The sequence below is a fragment of the Phyllostomus discolor genome, chromosome 8 (genome assembly GCF_004126475.2).
Source record: "Phyllostomus discolor isolate MPI-MPIP mPhyDis1 chromosome 8, mPhyDis1.pri.v3, whole genome shotgun sequence".
NCBI lineage: Eukaryota > Metazoa > Chordata > Mammalia > Chiroptera > Phyllostomidae > Phyllostomus > Phyllostomus discolor.
Genome location: NC_040910.2, coordinates 70,825,073 through 70,841,293, shown reverse-complemented (window position 1 = coordinate 70,841,293; position 16,221 = coordinate 70,825,073). Strand labels below are relative to the sequence as shown.

Below are 16,221 nucleotides of genomic sequence, written 5' to 3'. Positions count from 1 at the left end.
ATGGACTAAAACTCTGAGGCTCTCTTTCCAACCCCAACCCTAATGTGATGAGCTCAGTTTAGAGATGGAAGGTGAGCAGCTAGACACCTACACAGGCCTCAGGTTGAGATTAGAGAGAGCAGGGTTCATCCGACAAGTGTGGGAGGGATGCCTGGAGATTCAGAACTGCCTTCTATTCATCCTTTGATCATCCTTTCCACCTTCAAGTTGCATAGTTCCCACAAGAGTCAGTAGAGGTCACCAAAGCTCCACAGGTTTAGTTTCAAGTGTGTAGAAGTACTTTTTTTGTTATTTTTAAAGATTTTATTTATTTTTAGAGAGGGAAGGGAGGGAGAAAGAGAGAGAACCATCAATGTGCGGTTGCTGGGGGTCATGGCCTGCAACCCAGGCATATACCCTGACTGGGAATCGAACCTGCGACACTTTGGTTTGCAGCCAGAGCTCAATCCACTGAGCTATGCCAGCCAGGGCAGAAGTACTTTTTTTACAAAGGAGCTGTGGGGGTGGGGGTAGGGTTAGACTTACATGGCTTGCTAAATATTTGAACTGTTAGACACTTCCTTGACATATATTGTTCACTGCCAGGGCTGCTCAGAGGCTGAGAGAGATCAGTTTTTTGAGTGTTAAAGAATTGAAGATAGATCCAACAAACATTTATTGAGTACACACTATACATTAACACTGTTTTTAGCCTGGAGATGCAATACTCACAAGGTAGTCATTGCTCTCACGAAACTTACACTCTAGGGGGCGGGGGCCCCAACAAAACATATAAAAGCAGTGACCATAAAAGTGAGGGAAGGGGCAACACTGAGGTGAATGCTGAGAAAGGCCTCCCAAGAGAGGGAACATTTAAGCTCAGACTTAGGGAAAGAGCCAAAATATAGTTACAAAAATTGGGGCTTATACTTAAGTTCACATTTTTAATTCAAAGGAAAATGCAACTATGTGCATGAAGAATTTAAGATGACTTCAACAGAAGATGTCACTTAAAAACCAATAAAATAGTATACAACTTATTAAATACCACTTGTGTTCTAAATATTCAACCCATAGATGGTAATATCCTAGAGCACCTAGAATGTGGACCAATGCTTAAATATTAAGGTGCTCATATTACCTGGGATTCTTGTTAAAATGCAGGTTCTGATTCAGTAAGTGTGAAATGGAATGCTGAGATTTTGCACTTCCAACAAGCTTACACTGACTAGTATAAGATATTGATGGGATTTTAAAAATAGAATCCATGGCATACAATAGAAGTCCAACTATTGTATACAAAATTAAATGGGCATCTTTTTTTCAGTAGCAACTTTCCCTTTGACTGTAAAAATACAGATAGTATCAAAAGTTTAAAATTGGATGGTTTCACCAAGTGTCTCTCCCGTCTATCCTTGATAGGCCCTAATTAGGTGCCTCAGATTAATGTTCTTTGGACCTTCTGATACCTGCTCTAACAGGTTGAAGGGAGATTGAGGAATGAAGCAAGGCAGTGGCATCTTGATAATTTTAGGGATATAGTACTGGGAGTGGGGAGACAGTAGGCATACCAGCACCGAGGTGGGGAGAGAGGTGGGGAACCAAAGGGCTTATTTTTCTCAGTTCTCTTACTCTGTAGAGAAGTGAGATTTAACATGACCTGAAAATCAGCCTTTTCCTCCTGCTCCATCTTTCTGAAATTTTCAAACCGTTGACAAAAAATTGCTAAATTGGGACTTGTTGCTCCCACACATCAGAGCTGCCCTGGACAAAAGCCAAGTCACAGCTAAGGAAACAATCTGTATTCTTCCCACGGGAACGCAGACTGTTTTTATCATCCCTGGGCCACTCCATCCTGAATATGTAAGGCTGGCACAGCCAGCAGATGGGGGAGATCTGTCTAGGAGCCTCCCCAGTTCAGCATCAACACCTCCTAGGGCGTTCCCTCCCGCCCTCAGCTCCACTTCCTCATCAGTGCCAGTCCTGGGTGGGAGAGGGGGTAGCCTTGGCATCAGCCACTTGTAGGCCCTGAGAATGCAGATCCCACCTTCCTTCTGCCTTAGCTTCCGGGTCCCGGAGTTACAGTGTGCAGCGGGTCATGTGGGCAAAGTCCTTGATCTCCGGACAGTATAGCACTGGGGGAAAGAAGAAGTGTTAGTGGTGGCATCATGAGGATGCAGCCTAACCCTGGAGTTCCTGAGCCCTCTCTCCTCGGCAGCCTCTGGGGCTGGCCACTCACCGTTGCTAGGCAGCGGGCGCCGCCAGCGGCGCGCGGGAGCCATCAACCTGTCCAAGAGCCGCCGGACAGTGCGCCACCCCGCGTTCCTCGACCTAGACCCCTTCTCGCTCTCCTCTTCCTCATCGTCGGTCTCTCTGTCGGCTTCGCCACCTTCCCTTACCGGGCTACCTGCTTCATCAGGTTCACGTTCCGCACGAGCTTTTCCCTCCAACCGCGACCACAAGTCTGGGTCCACAGCGACCTCCGTGACCCCGCCGCGCGGGAGTGGGGTGGGCGCGCGGCAGAAGGGGCATGTGACGATGCGGCGCAAGCGCACCATGCGCGCTGCCGCCCCACTGCGGTCGCCGCGCGCCACCAACTCGTGCAAGCAGGCGGTGCAGAGTGTGTGACCACAGCGGGCACGCGCCGTTCCGGGAAGGCGGCGGGGCGCGCGGCCCCGGAGGTTGAAGGGCCGGTAGCAGATGTTGCAGTCCAGCTCTCCCAGCTCTGGAAGAGATGGCACCTTCACCAGGAGCTGCATGGTGCCGCTGCGGACTCAAGGATGTCGCTAATGTGGCTGATGTGGGCAGAACGAGCTGGCCGTCCCTGCGACCCGGGTCAGGTCTTGGGGCCCCGCGCCGCGGCCTCTGGCCCTTTTTAATAATGAGACCCCGCCCCTCGAGGCGTCACGCAATGGTCTGGGCGCTCCCTGAGGTGGCACGCGTGGGGGCGGTGGAGGCCAGAGGCCGGGAATGTCAAAGCTGCCGGAGCTGGTCGGGGAGTTGGGTAGGAAGCCCAAGTGGTACCGAGACCCGGCGATAAAAGGCCCACAACCTTCTAGTTCCTCCACACCTTTATCCTCCAACACGAAGGCTGTGTTCTCTAATTCTACTATGTGCAACCTCCCTTGTCCCCTTCCTGTGCCCTGCCTCAGCCACTGACACGGGTCTCTACAGCCCCTTGGGCCTGTTCATTCAGTTGATCACATTTTTACGACCCTACCCAAACACACTTCCTCAGCCAGTGACAGTGCCCATTCTACCCAATCTTCAGTGGACTCTTGGATGTTTTAACAGATGCTGCCTGGCAGTAGCTCATTCTGGCACTAGTATCCATGACTCTCTTGTGTTTTTGCAAGGCTGATCCCCCAATTTTTTTCTTCTCAAACTCTTCAATTCCCAGCTGACATTTCAGCCTAAGGAGGGCCTTAGATTTCAGGACCATGGCCTTAGGAATGCTGGGAATCCATTCCTTCCGGAGTAGCCAGGCCTAGACACCCACATACCACGATGGTTCCAGCAAAGCAGCCCAGCATGAGTTCTGACTCAGGGATCTGACCTCCCTGACAGGTAAACAGGACATAGTACTCACAGCCCACATTCCCTCATGGTGACACACCCATCCCCAACTGCCTCCTTCTGACCTTCCTCTCCTGGACCTGCAACCCATGTTCTGGTGTGGAGGGTAATATCTAGAACCAGTTGGCTTGAGTTCATATCCCAGCCACTACTACTTAATAGTTGTGACACTGAGCAAGTTACTTAACTTCTCTGGGCCTTGGTCCCCTCATCTATAAAATGTGGATAATAATAGGATTGAATGAACCTATATATGTAAAGTGCTTAGAACAGTGCCTGGCATAAAGTAAACACCACATATTAGCTGTAATTATTATCCCGTGCCCCCAGTCTATATTGTGTTCACTTTAACTTCTCTCTACTCAACATTTTCAACACCCATCTCTCTTGATCAATACAAGATGGGCTTCCCTACATCCATGGGAGTGTAGAGTTGATTTTGCTTTAAATCAGATTGTTAAAACCTTAGAGGATAATCTTTTGTGAGGAGGTAGACCATTATTTTTAAGCAAACATTACAGAACTTCTGTATTGTTTTCATGGTGACTTGGGGGGAAACTATCTACTTACTCCAATGACACTGTGATAATTCACAACTATTTTGGAACCTCTCTTTGGAATGCTGTTCGGAAATCTCACATTTTTTAATATCTCTAGTTGTTGATTAAACCTTAAACTTTTAAGGTAGATTTGACTATATAAATGCTCCCAAACTGACAGTTAAAGCCTCTCTAAACTTCAGTCCTGGATATTCAGTCTCTTCCTTTCTTATTTATCTCCAGAAACCCCAACCAATGATTTCTTTGTCCAAATCAGCATGTCTTCCGGTGTTTTCTACTTCTTTCTTTATCTACCTCCAGAAATTTAGGTGTTATCCTTGACCCCTCCCTCATTTTCATCTTCCTTTACTGACTTATCACCAAGCCTGGTTCATTTTGCCTCCTAAATATCCCTCTAAGCCACCCATTTTTCTCTACCTCCAGCATACCACCCTAGTCCAAGCTGCCATCATCTCTTGCTTAGACCCTCATAGGAGCCTTTTAACCAGTTCGTCCACAGCTGTTATGGCCTTATGCTAGCTTTTCTCCACACTACTTAGAGTGATCTTCCCAAATCTCAAACTCAATCATGTCCTACCACACACCCTTTGCTCTCCTTTAAAGGTTTGTTTTAAACCTTTTAATGTGCTTCTCCCATTGAGGAGAAGGAATTGGGGTCATTTCCCTATCCCTCCATGACTTGCTTGTCTGATAGAATGTGCCAGAAGTGATGAATTCTGAAGCATAGTCCTTCAGAGATCTTGCAGTTTCTGCCTCTGTCCCTTTGCAGTATTTCCCTGAGACAACCATGTAAGGCAATTCAAACCAGTGGTGGATGAGGCCACATGGAGGAGATCTGAGGAGCCCCAGCCAATAGCCAGTTTTAACAATGAGATGTACTAGCGAGTCCATCTTGGATTTTCCTGCTCAGACAACCTACTGGTTGAATTCAGCCACATGAGTGAGCCTAGATGAAAATAACAGAGGAGCCCTGCTACCCCCAACCAGCCCACAGAATCACACACACACACACACACACACACACACAAATGATTTAAAAAATTAAGTGTTCAGAAGTTCTTTCAAGCCACTAAATTTTGGAGGTGATTTGTGGTGTATCAATATATAACTGATCTAGAGGGTTTCCTGCTGTTCTTAAGATAAAGATAATATTCTAAAATGCCCTATGAAGTCTCTCTATGTTCTGAACCCACCCATGTCTCACGTTCTGCTTCCCTTCCCTCTTTAGACACTCTGGTTTTTGAGACCTTTGGCTTGTATGTTTTTTTCTGCCACAAGGCTTTCTTGTATGCTATCCCTCTAACCTTCTTGCTTTTGCCTTGGTACACCTATTCATCTGTCAGCTCTCAGGGCAGTATTTCCTCTGAACTTTGGATAACTAAAGTTTTTGTTTGGGGGTTATTTGTTTTGCCCATGTGTAAATACTACAAAGGTGGTTCTGTGTCTGATTTTGTTCACCATTGTATCCCATAGTAGGACTCGGTAAACAAATACTTGTTAAATTAATGAATGAGGTAGAGTGATAAATGTGGTAAATGAGGTGTGACAATAAAAGAAGGTTTCTTATAAGGGGTTTCTAAACTGAATCTGAAGGTAATTATAAGGAGGGTTTTTTGTAATGTTTTGAGAAATGAGGGAGGCATTTTTAAGTAAGTGCAGACCTCTCCAAGATAATTATTTAAAAGAGGGCTATTTTGAATTTATAAATTCATGTATGTTACAGAATAACCAGTCATAGTTTAGCAATACATTTTACCTCTTTGTTTCCTCCACAATGAGTAGAACTGGGATGTAAGTATTCATTAGTTGATCCGGTTCGTTACTAATCCCAAAAATGGCATGCTGCTGTTTCTCTTTTGGAAATTGATTTTACTCTGCTCTCTCAGCTTTAGGATCAAGGGTAAGGATGGGTAGTAGGGAGATGGTGAGGTTGTATTTTAAGGAAGGCAGATCTCATCCTTTCTTGCCTTGTGATCTTTAAAGGTTGTAGCTTTCCACCCACTTTCTGTCTCAGGGAAATTGGAGTCTTTTGGGGAAGACTAAGGGGTGGTATCTGAAATAATCCTCCTCGATTCTGCTTTTCTGCCACCCTCACACCTAATCTTTCACTTGTTTTCTGTTTTTTCCTTATAATAACTCCTTTCCCTTTTCTGTATCATCTCAACCATGGACCGGGTTTCATTTTACCTCTCCTTCACTGAATCCCAAAGCCTCCACCTCAGAACAGCCCCTCCCACTCAGCCACAAGAAAACTACCAAGATAGTTCCCTGGCATATGTGTAGGTATCAGACGAGAGGGAAATTAAGAAGTACAAGACAACTTTCAAAACGAAGCAAGGGCACTGGTCTCAGAGGGAGGAAAAAGACTATGAAGCCAGATCTCTCTGGGTTCTAAGGAACGTGGCAACTGAAGGAAGGAAGAAAACGGGGGCTGAGTAATCTGGTGCCTGGGTCCTTGATGAGAGCAGTGCCTAGGAGCACAAGGCTTGGGTCCCTGAGGCACGTGAGCGATGGAGAGAAAGCTAGTACTGGAACTTGCTAATGGCAAGGGTTTAGAGGGCCAGCTATCTGAGACTGAGACCCTAACCTCCCACCCCCTGCAATGTCAACACGCAGTGAGTGAGGACGGATTAAACTGAGATTTTATTTACAATTCCCTGGAAAGTCTTACAGAAGAGGGGCCGTCATTATTGCTTTAAGATTATTGCCAGAAGGAAGACTGCAGTCTTTCACTGACAGGTGGGAAGCCCTGCTAAAAGCTCAAAAGTCTATCCCCAGACCTTTGTTTGTCAGCCCCATATCTCTGCTGTGACCTAAAGGCTGTCACCATCTCCTTCGAAGCACAGCCGAATCATGTTTTCCAAGGGCTACCCTGGCCAAGTTAGCCATCAAATTTCCCTCTAACTTTGCCAGTGCTGTTGTCACTGTATTCCCCATGCCTACACTCTCGGCAGAAACAAGGTATTAACACTAATTTCAGTTTTAAGCCCTCCTCCACCTCCGGGCTGGGAGACAGGGTCCTGGTTTCCCAAAGATTATCGTTTACTTCCTGCCAGGGCCAGCCTGGCTTCTTTAGTACCGGATAACGTAAGAGCCGCATTTTCCGTTGTCCCAGATGATATCACAACTCACTTCTTATTCTAGGTTATTACCCCTTGATGGTATTTCAAGGGCTACTTCTGAGGTACTCTGCGTTTATGTCTGCCATTTTTTGTTTTTGTTTTTTTTTTAAGGGGCTTTGGCTATTGGGGTAAAAGAAAGGGAGCAAGGCCAAATGGCAAAGAAGAGACGGCCCAGTAGCTCATGCCCAGGATTAGCAAAAAGGCCTAGGAGAATGCAGCAGGGAGCAGCGGACTACTTTTCCTCTCAAACCCACTGCAGAAGGATATGGCTTTGTTCATGCATATCGATTATCTTCTCGAAGCCGGAACTCGTTAGTGGGCAGGGTCACTCTGGCTCTGGCGGGAGGGATTGGGAGCTGGAAGGAGGTGGGTGTATGGAAGCAGTTCTGGGTGGGCAGGTAGGTAGGGGTGCAGTGGTCCAGGTTTGGGTCCCTGCTGACAGATTATTTCTTGGAATGTGGTTTGTTCCCCAGGAGTCCGTCTATCTCTGTGACGGTCTGCGGGGTCAGCTGGCTCAGCACCTGGAAGAGAATCAGGTGGTTGAGTGACTGAAGAAAGGCATGAAGTTTGATGTCATGAACTTATGGGACCCAGGGGAGCAGCACAGAGTGCTAAGTGGCAGGGAAATAATCACAGCTATGCCCGTTTTGTCTTGTCACCCTGACCTCTCATCAGCAAAATGAGGACCTTGTAGTGGGTGACCTCACAGGCCCATTCTAGGTTGGACAATGAAGCTTTGACACCTGGGGAGGGGATAGAGATGGGCTCACCCTCTAAGTCCCCAGCTCACCTGTAGGGCACCCAGATGTTCCATCAGCTGCTCTGCACTGGACACCCCCAGCAAGACGGAGCTGACACCCTCACTGCGGAGACACCATGCTGGGGCCAGAGGAGGAAAACAAGAGAACTGATGGGTAACAGTGAGCAGATGAACATTAGAAGTGTCTCTGAGGAAGAGGGTTCTCCCCGAGGACAAACCAGTCTTGGCTTTGGGAGTGTCTCAGGAGGAAACAAGCTCCCTGCAGGGTCCAGGGCTGACAGTGTCTCACCAATAGCAAGCTGTGCCACAGTGCAGCCCAGCTGGTGAGCGATGGGGAGAAGGTCCATGACTTTGGCTTGTTGCTTCTTGCCATCTTCACTCTGCACTTTGTCCTTGAGCCACTGGTAGCCCTGGAGGCCACAGAGAATCAGCAAAAGATCACACCACCACCCTAGAATGGCCAGGAGAGCCCAGTCCTGCCATCCCGAGCCCTAAGATCACACCTTGATAGTGGCCCTGCAGGGATCTGGGACTCGCCCATCATACTTGCTAGTGATGAGGCCACAGGCCAGAGGGGACCAGGTGACTGAGCCAACACCTAAGAGGAAGAGGATTAGATGTGGGGAAAGGGATAAGGTGATGGTGAGCCCAAGGGAAAGGTAGGGATAAGGGGGCTACAAACCAATCTTGTGGTAGAGCTCTGGCAGCTGCATCTCCATCTTCTCTCTCTGAAACAGATGGTGCTCTGCTTGTTCACACACCGGGGGGATCAGATTGAACTGTCTGGCCATGGCGTAGGCCTCCTGCATGTGTTGAGAAAGAGATGAGGGGCTGGGGCAGAGATGGGGGTCAGAGCACCCCTTCCATTTTCTTCCACTCCTCCTCCAATAGAGTGGAGTTTGGAGTGGCCATGTGAAAATGGGAACCAGTTGTGGGACAGGGGCAAGTGGGATAGCACACTCACCATGATTTCTGCAGCCCCCCATCGGGATGTCCCCCAGTATAGGGCCAGGCCCTGGTTGATGACATAGGTCATGGCTCGCACAATCTCTAGGCATATGGGAGAGGGAGAGCCTTACTGTCAGATTCCTGCTATGCAGGGCTCCAGACCTGCAGATCTCTGCCTGCCCCACCGAGACCCCAGAGAGGTTGGTTTCTATTTTTTGCCTCCCTCCCTAAGTCCCGGGATCTGAGCCTCCGCTGTGGGAGGCTTCCTGAGCTAGGGCTGGCTTCCTGCTGAGGGTTTGAGAAGTTGAGAAGTGCTCAGTTTTGAAGGACTATCAGGGTTGGAGTGCTGCTTTTACCCTCCATGGGGCTGTTGGGGTCTGAGCGATTAGCAAAGACAATGTCCACATATCCCAGCTGGAGACGTTCCAGAGATCCTCGCAAGCCTGGGGTAGGGATGAAGACAGGAAGGTAAGTACCTTGGCTTCAGTTTCTGAAGAATAAGGGGTGAGGTCTGAACCTCACCCCTTTGCCATGGCTGCCTAAATTCCAGTTCCCTTATTCAAAGCCTCTAACTCAAAAGCTTCAGAGAATGTCCCCAACTCCTCTGGCTTCCATACCAAGCCACTTCAGGTTCTCAGTCTTTAACTCTCACCCTCGATGATGTGTTTGCGGCTCAAGCCTCGCTCAGTTTCTGCCCTGTAGGAAAAGGAAAGTCAAAGCTGAGGTATTACAAAGGGAGGAGACCAGGGCTGGACTGGCACCATGAGGAACTGGGATTGCATTGGTTTTCACAGGCAAGAAGCAGGCCTGGGGTAGCAAGTGTGGGGACAGCTGTCACCACCCTTATCCCATACACCTGCACATATCCTCTATGTAGATCTTCTCCCCAGTTATAGGAGGGCAGCCACTTACTGTCCTCCCCAAAAAATCTTTGTGGTGATGACATAACTTGATCTCCTGGAAAAAGAGAAATGGGGGAACCCACAAGAAAAGGATTTTTTGATGATCACATCCCCAGCAATCTTCACCCCACAAACACCCTCTCACCTCCAACCTTTGCTCTTGAGGATGTTGCCTAGAGTTCTTTCAGCCCTGGAAGAAAGACAGTGGTAGAAGCACTGACCCCTCGAAGGTGGATCAGTTCCTTCCCCTCTCCCCCACCTTTTCCATCAACCAATTTCCTCTCTTGTAAAGTGGAGCATAAACCAGGAGCCCAGGGGCTCAAGGCCCCATTCTGGACTAAATAACAGAGGCCCCTGGAACTAGGGGCACAGTTGTACAATTTTCTTTCAATCATTCAACTATGTACCAAGCTCTGGTCTGAGTTCGGAAGAGAAAGAATAGGAGGAGGGGAGTGGGACAGACTAGGGAGACACTGGTTCCAGTCATCTGTGTTGCCCTCCCCCTTGGGTCTCTGCAAAATCCCGCCTATCCTCCAAAGCTTAGCTCAGATTCTACCTCTGAGCAGAATGGAAAATGTTCTCTGAATGCTATAGACTATGGGCAGTCCTTCATATCAGTTTCCATAGCTCTCATTGGCTACACCAGTGATTTTTACCTGCTGTGATGTGGCACACTGGTCTGCCACAAGAATTTTTAAAACATGCAACACCTGACTGTTTAGTCAGGGGTACTGACCTCTTTTCCCTTAGATTGTCAAATTTAAAAAATGCAACAGCCAACACAATAGCCATCTGATGTGAATGAATCAAAAGTATACCTATTTTTTTGTTAGATAGGCAAAATTATATTTTTTGATGTGCCATAGAATTTTAGTAATTAGTTTATGTGTGCCAGGAGATGAAAAAGATTGAAAACCTCTGGGCCACATAATTCTTTGGAACTTAACTATGAGCTAAGGTCTAACAAGTCTTAAGTTGTTATAGTGGACTGTTATTCAGTGTTTCATAGCTCCCTGTCTTCTCGGTTTGTTTGTATAACCTCTGAGGCTGTGAGCATATTGAGGGCATATTGATGGCATTCCACAAGCAGTGCCTGCTCTGTGCTTGGCTCTGTGTAGGTACTTAGGTGATATAGGGAAAAGCAAGACAGAGTTCATTGGAAGGAGAATCCCAATTGAGCAGCAAATATGGCCACATGAACCAGTAATTGATAATGGTGTGTCAGAGGGTAGTGTAAAGTGCTTTGGGAATTGAAGGGGGTAGTGATCAACTTTGGAGAATTGTGTGAAGGCTTCTTGGAGGAGCTGACATTTGGGCCAAGTCTTGAAGATGAACAGAAGAGTCTGTCAAATGGAGAAGATGTAATGGTAGGTCGACACAGATTTTGGCTACTCCCAGTGTGAAGCCATGGGTGTGTGAAGTGGCATGGTATGTTTGAAAATTTAGCTTTGAAATCCCCACACAGTTGCACATAACTGATGCCCAAGATGTATTTGCTAGTTTTATTTTATTTTGACTGCACAGTCTGCCCATTGCCTCCTAAGCTGGAGAAGGACTTGATGTTTAGGACTATGAGTCCCATAATGTTTTGGGGGCCCACTGACAGAAAGGTTAGAACTTAGTGTTGGCAGAATTCCTGGGGTTCTTAAGAGAGAAAACAGGAAGTCCTGTTGTTCTCTCATCTTCTAAACATAATTTTCCTTACTTTCCAGCTGCATACACTTCAGCGGTGTCAAACAGGTTTATACCATGCTCGTAGGCTACTGTCAGCACATCCTCTGCTGTCTAGGGAGGCGAGAGAAAGAGATGAAGATCAACCACTGGCCCCTCAGTCACCTCCCTCGCTGCACCCTGGCCCATAGCACCTCAGCCTTGCTTCCAGATCCTGTCCCCTTTCCTCACCCTCCAGCCTTGAACCCCATCCATCAGCGTTTGTTGTCCAGACCCCTATCCAGGTCCATTCCCCCCCGGCTCTGGTTCCCTCATAGCCCCTCACCCTGCTTCTAGGTCCCATCACTTATACCTCATCCGAGATCTGAGAACCAAATGTGACCCAGGTACCTGCAAGAGGGAAGCCAGGCACATGAGAACTGTGGGAGGCAAGCCATAAAAAAACACCCTTCCTTTAAATCCTTTCTAACTCACCTAGGCCAAGACAGGACACCCGAAGACCAGACTTTCCTAGGTTTCTGCAGGAGACAGAAGTAGCAGGAAGGTGTGGAGCCTCCATTAGGGACACAGATTATCAGCTCCCACTTCCTCTCCCCCCAGAATAAGAAGCCCTCACTATGTCTCAGCCCAAAGAAACTAGATCCAGTGGGCTACTGAACTGGGCAGTACTGTGCCCATAGCATATGTGAACAAATAAATGACTTTCGCTGGATCCACTGTCCAGTGCCTCTCTTCCCTCCTAACACATTGGAGATATGCTGCCTGATTTATGTTTCTTCTGTGGGATCTTGTTTGTGTTTGAGTCATCTCTAGCATGTGTGAAGTTGGGGGCCTGGAGAAATGTGACTGGTGGATTATGTTGAGTTTGTGAAAACAGACCTTCAGACAGAGTGCTATGCTAAAGGGCAGACACCAGAGATGGAGGGGTGAACCAAGTCAAATTTAGGCACTCAGGCAGGGAAGTGTCCCTAGATAAGCTAGGCAGATAGACCTCCAACATAGGTAGGTAGGAAATCTCCATGGGGAGTATGACAGGAACGACAGGAAAGGCCAGTTCTTCCTCTTCCCCTCTCCACTCCCTCTGCTCCTGTGGGCTTGTGAAGTTTGTCTCTGAACCAGAGAGCCCCCACCTTCCAAAACACCCACTCAGGTTGTTGGCTCAGCCTCCCAAGCAGGGCTGTCACATGGAAGGGATCAAATTCCTTAGCTGGCAAAGCTCAGTAAGATCAGTGATCTCTGCTCACTCCCAAGCAGGAACCCCCTCCCCCTGTTAGTAGTTCTGAGAGCCCAGCAGCTCCCGAAGATAAAGTCTGTTACATTATAGTCCACCTTCCCCACCTGACCCCTCTTCCTCAGCATGGGGTTGAGAGATGTGGCTCATCCTTCCCAGGGCCCCACTTCTGTCCCCCCAAGAAAGGTCGCTGGAGACTGGGCCCATGGGGCAGGTAGGGGCAGTATCTGGGTCAGGCACCCTGAGCAGGCCAGAGCAAGAAGCCCTTTCCTCCCTCCACCTCTTCCCAGGACACCGACCCAAGGACACTCTATCTTGGGGTGTGGGGGGCTGGAGATTCATGCATCCCTGGCTTTCCTGGGGGTAAGGAGAAAAGCTCAGGAGCACCCCCTGGGTCTCACAGGACCCATCAATCTCGGTAAACTTGAATTTCTCCTAGTCAGGGGTATTGAGGAAGACCAAGAGAGCGACAAAGTAAAGGAGTGCCAGCTATGGGAAGAAGAGATAGAATGAGCCAGGACCTTCTTAGCGAAGTTTGAGAGGGTCCTGGAGGCATCCCAGAAAGCCTCAGGTCAGGAAAGGGGAGCAGATAGGGCAGGCTGCCCGGCTACCCCCATACCTGTATTTCATGCCAGTGCCGCGGCCGGTGCTCTCTCGGAGGGCCCCAGCGGGCGCTGGGGGTCGGTGGACCACTGCGGCTCGGGCCTTTGGGCCTGGCCCTCCTCCTCCTGGAGGATTCCCATGCACCCCGCCAACCGGCCCACCATTGCCGCCCCCGGGGCCTGGCCTGGGTCCACACAGACGGTCCTCACTGCTTCGGCTGCGAAGGTTCTGCTCAGTACACGCGATAGACACCTGCATGCCGGCTGGCCAGGGTTGGTGAGGGGGCTTCGAGGGGGCGGAGGGGGAGGAAGCCCGGAAGCCCGAGGGCGGACAAACTGGGTTGTAGTGGCTCGAGCCCTGAGGAGAGCGGGAAGGCTGAGGAGGCTGCAGAGGGAGTCAGCAGGCAGGATTGGGCCCGCGGGGGCGGGCTGTTGGAGGTCGCGGGGTTTGCGGTGGGAGGAGAGAAACACAGGGGGAACCACGAGGGGAGTTATTCCTCTATGGGGGGCACTGGCGCAGGGAGAAGGAGGGGGAAATGAATGACAGTAGAGGTGGAGGGCGATCCTAGGAGGGTAGGGACCTAGGGACAGTTGGAGGGGGGTGGGGAGAGAGTTGCCAACTCAGCCTGATCCGCAGCGGGACCTGCTGGGCTCCCAGCCGCGTCCGCAGCAGGCTCAGCTAATCATCAGGCAGCACCGCCCTCTCGTTTGCATAAACCCGCCTGCCTCCCAGTTAAACCTCCATTATCTGCATAAACCCCACCTTCCGAAGCTCTATAGCTTCAATCTTGGGCATATTCAGGAGCTGGAGAGCAGACCCCGGGAGGGTGGTTTTTGGTACCCTCTGGATTCAACCCAGTGGTTCTCAGTAGAGGACGACTGAGACCCCCAGGGGACGTTTGACAAGATCTTTTTTTGACAATCACCACCCGCGACAGGTAAGTGGCGCCCAAGACAAAGTACAGCATCTAGTGAGTGGCGCCCAGGACAAAACACAGGACAGCTCCCCGCCCCTCCCCCCCCACCAATGAATTATCCAGCCGGAAATGTCAGTAGTGCTGTTATTGAGAAACCCATGGTCAGGCTCAGAGATTGTGGCCACCGTCCATGAGTAGGGCAGGGCCCCGACCTACCACCCAAACTGACACACTCAAGCCACAGAGTGACAAAAAGTTTATTCTGGACTTCTCACGGCCTCTGGTAGAGGATAAACCTAGAGAGAGGGCCTGGTTTGGAGGTAACAGGGAGGGCACCAGGGTGGGCTGCCTGGGAGCTAGAGGGGTTGGAGGGGCAGGTAGACAGAGATTCTCCTGAGGGGTGAGGTAGGGTGCATCCTTCAGCCAGCCCTGGCAGAGAAAAAGGGCAGAGAGCGGACGTAGGAGTCCAGTCGGGAGCGGAAGAGCTCACTTTGTACAGTCTGTCCCAGCGGGCACAGGGGATTCTTCACCACCAGCTCCACGTACAGCTATGGGGAGGGAGGGTGTTAGAGCCAGGCTCTGGACACTTCTTTCCAACTCTAAACCTAGTATAACCTCAGGGATGTGCGAATGCACTAGGATCAAGGGCAAGGAGGCAAGCCCTCCTTGAAGAGAAACTGGTGGGAGTGTTGAAAACTCTGACTTCTATCTGACTTATATACACTTCTATACACTACAGTAGGATCCTGGCAGGGATTTTGAAGGAGTCTTGGGGCTCTACATGGCCACTGCTGTTGAGGAGCTTTGGGAGAAGGGTCCCAGGATCTGGCACTGACCGAACTGTAGATGTGATGCAGCACATCTCGGATGGGTCCCACGCCCAAGTCAGTATTCATGACAACCTTGATCCCAGTGGGCGTCTCGTAGTAATGGAGTTTGTAACGGCTAGTCTGGAAGGACAGAAAGCCATCCTTCCTGCAGAGATGAGGAGGATGTTAAGGAATGAGAGAGGAATTTCTCCCAGAAAGACACTTCTAATCCTCTTTAGGTCGACTCTTCTCTCTAAATGCATTTGTAGGAGTCTGGTTGACTAAGGACAACTCTCATTTCCCGGCCCCGCACCGCTCCCCCCATTTGGCCCCCACATCCAACCTTTCTACCTTCAGATTTTCCTCACCGCGGCTTCTTCCAGCTCCAGCATTGTCGCTTCAGATTAGCTTCCCCTCCTTGGGAGCCAAATGCCTCTCCCACTCCAGAAAGCCCCCCCCCCCCCAATTCCCAAGGCTATTCCTCCTTCCCTCAACATCCCCTCTGACTCCGGATTCCGCGTACATGTCTAGCGGGGACATCTTGCTGACAAACGAGCGGATAGAGAACAGCATCCCGTACATCAGCTTGAACTCCTGGAGGGAGAGGGGCAGAGTTAGCTCTCGGTTGTTTAAGCAGACAGGCCAGGGGCGGGAACGAGCCAGGATTTGGAGGGGGGTGACTGGACTGGGACTGTGTGCGTCTGGAGATGAGAGGTCACCCGGTTGCGCGGGGCCCTCTCGTCACCTCCTCCTTGGGGATCCCCGCTTGCTTCTTGCGGTGCCACTCGCTGTAATGCAGACACACTCCATTTCGGTCAAACAGGTACAGGTTGTGGACAGTCATCTGCAGGACACAGAGTGTGAGCCTCGCTCCGGTACCGCCCACACTCTGTGGGTCCCAGTTTTCTGCCCTGGATCCCTCCAACCAGGCGGGGTCCCCCGAACTCACCGGAACTGCTCCAATTGCCTGTCACTAGATGCTTCCGGTTTCCGCGGAGCCCCGCCCCACCGGGTCCAAGTGCACCAGAGGAGCTACTACAGCGTCCCAATACCTCTCTCAGCCAATTCGCGGCTGTAGGGCCCGCGCACGCGCGTTCCAGCTCCCAGGCTCCAGAAGCGGTAAGTACGGCAGCGAGCGAGGTCT

General features: G+C 50.0%; 4 protein-coding genes across 6 annotated transcripts in view; 1 reads left to right on the top strand and 3 right to left on the bottom strand.

The window, feature by feature from the left end:
- Positions 1-631: 631 nt before the first annotated feature.
- RNF227 (ring finger protein 227) lies at positions 632-2,830 on the bottom strand. Its single transcript, XM_028534564.2, has 2 exons — positions 2,219-2,830; positions 632-2,114 (listed from the first exon to the last, which is right to left on the bottom strand). Exons 1-2 carry the CDS (start codon positions 2,736-2,738, stop codon positions 2,059-2,061), a joined length of 576 nt encoding a protein of 191 aa, XP_028390365.1. The 5' UTR covers positions 2,739-2,830; the 3' UTR covers positions 632-2,058.
- A 3,905-nt stretch (positions 2,831-6,735) lies between these two features.
- On the bottom strand, positions 6,736-14,260 carry KCNAB3 (potassium voltage-gated channel subfamily A regulatory beta subunit 3). Of its 2 annotated transcripts, XM_028534309.2 has the most exons (14): positions 13,369-14,259; positions 11,993-12,036; positions 11,871-11,908; positions 11,553-11,632; positions 9,993-10,037; positions 9,858-9,902; positions 9,598-9,641; positions 9,302-9,388; positions 8,962-9,047; positions 8,680-8,800; positions 8,501-8,595; positions 8,287-8,407; positions 8,028-8,116; positions 6,736-7,758 (listed from the first exon to the last, which is right to left on the bottom strand). In XM_028534309.2, exons 1-14 carry the CDS (start codon positions 13,608-13,610, stop codon positions 7,681-7,683), a joined length of 1,215 nt encoding a protein of 404 aa, XP_028390110.1. In that variant the 5' UTR covers positions 13,611-14,259; the 3' UTR covers positions 6,736-7,680. The 2 variants fall into 2 exon arrangements, with proteins under 2 accessions (XP_028390110.1, XP_035888944.1); XM_036033051.1 differs by lacking the exon at positions 9,993-10,037 and having other exon boundaries at positions 13,369-14,260.
- A 249-nt stretch (positions 14,261-14,509) lies between these two features.
- On the bottom strand, positions 14,510-16,138 carry TRAPPC1 (trafficking protein particle complex 1). The gene is made up of 5 exons (XM_028534274.2): positions 16,027-16,138; positions 15,823-15,921; positions 15,601-15,671; positions 15,105-15,243; positions 14,510-14,816 (listed from the first exon to the last, which is right to left on the bottom strand). Exons 2-5 carry the CDS (start codon positions 15,919-15,921, stop codon positions 14,688-14,690), a joined length of 438 nt encoding a protein of 145 aa, XP_028390075.1. The 5' UTR covers positions 16,027-16,138; the 3' UTR covers positions 14,510-14,687.
- Positions 16,137-16,221, top strand: part of CNTROB (centrobin, centriole duplication and spindle assembly protein) — a 29,749-nt gene continuing 29,664 nt past the window's right edge. The window contains exon 1 of one of the 2 annotated variants that reach the window (XM_036033042.1): positions 16,137-16,196. The gene's annotated coding sequence lies outside the window, so the exon portion shown is untranslated. The remainder of the gene's footprint in view (positions 16,197-16,221) is intronic. The other variant, XM_036033041.1, reaches the window with a different exon arrangement.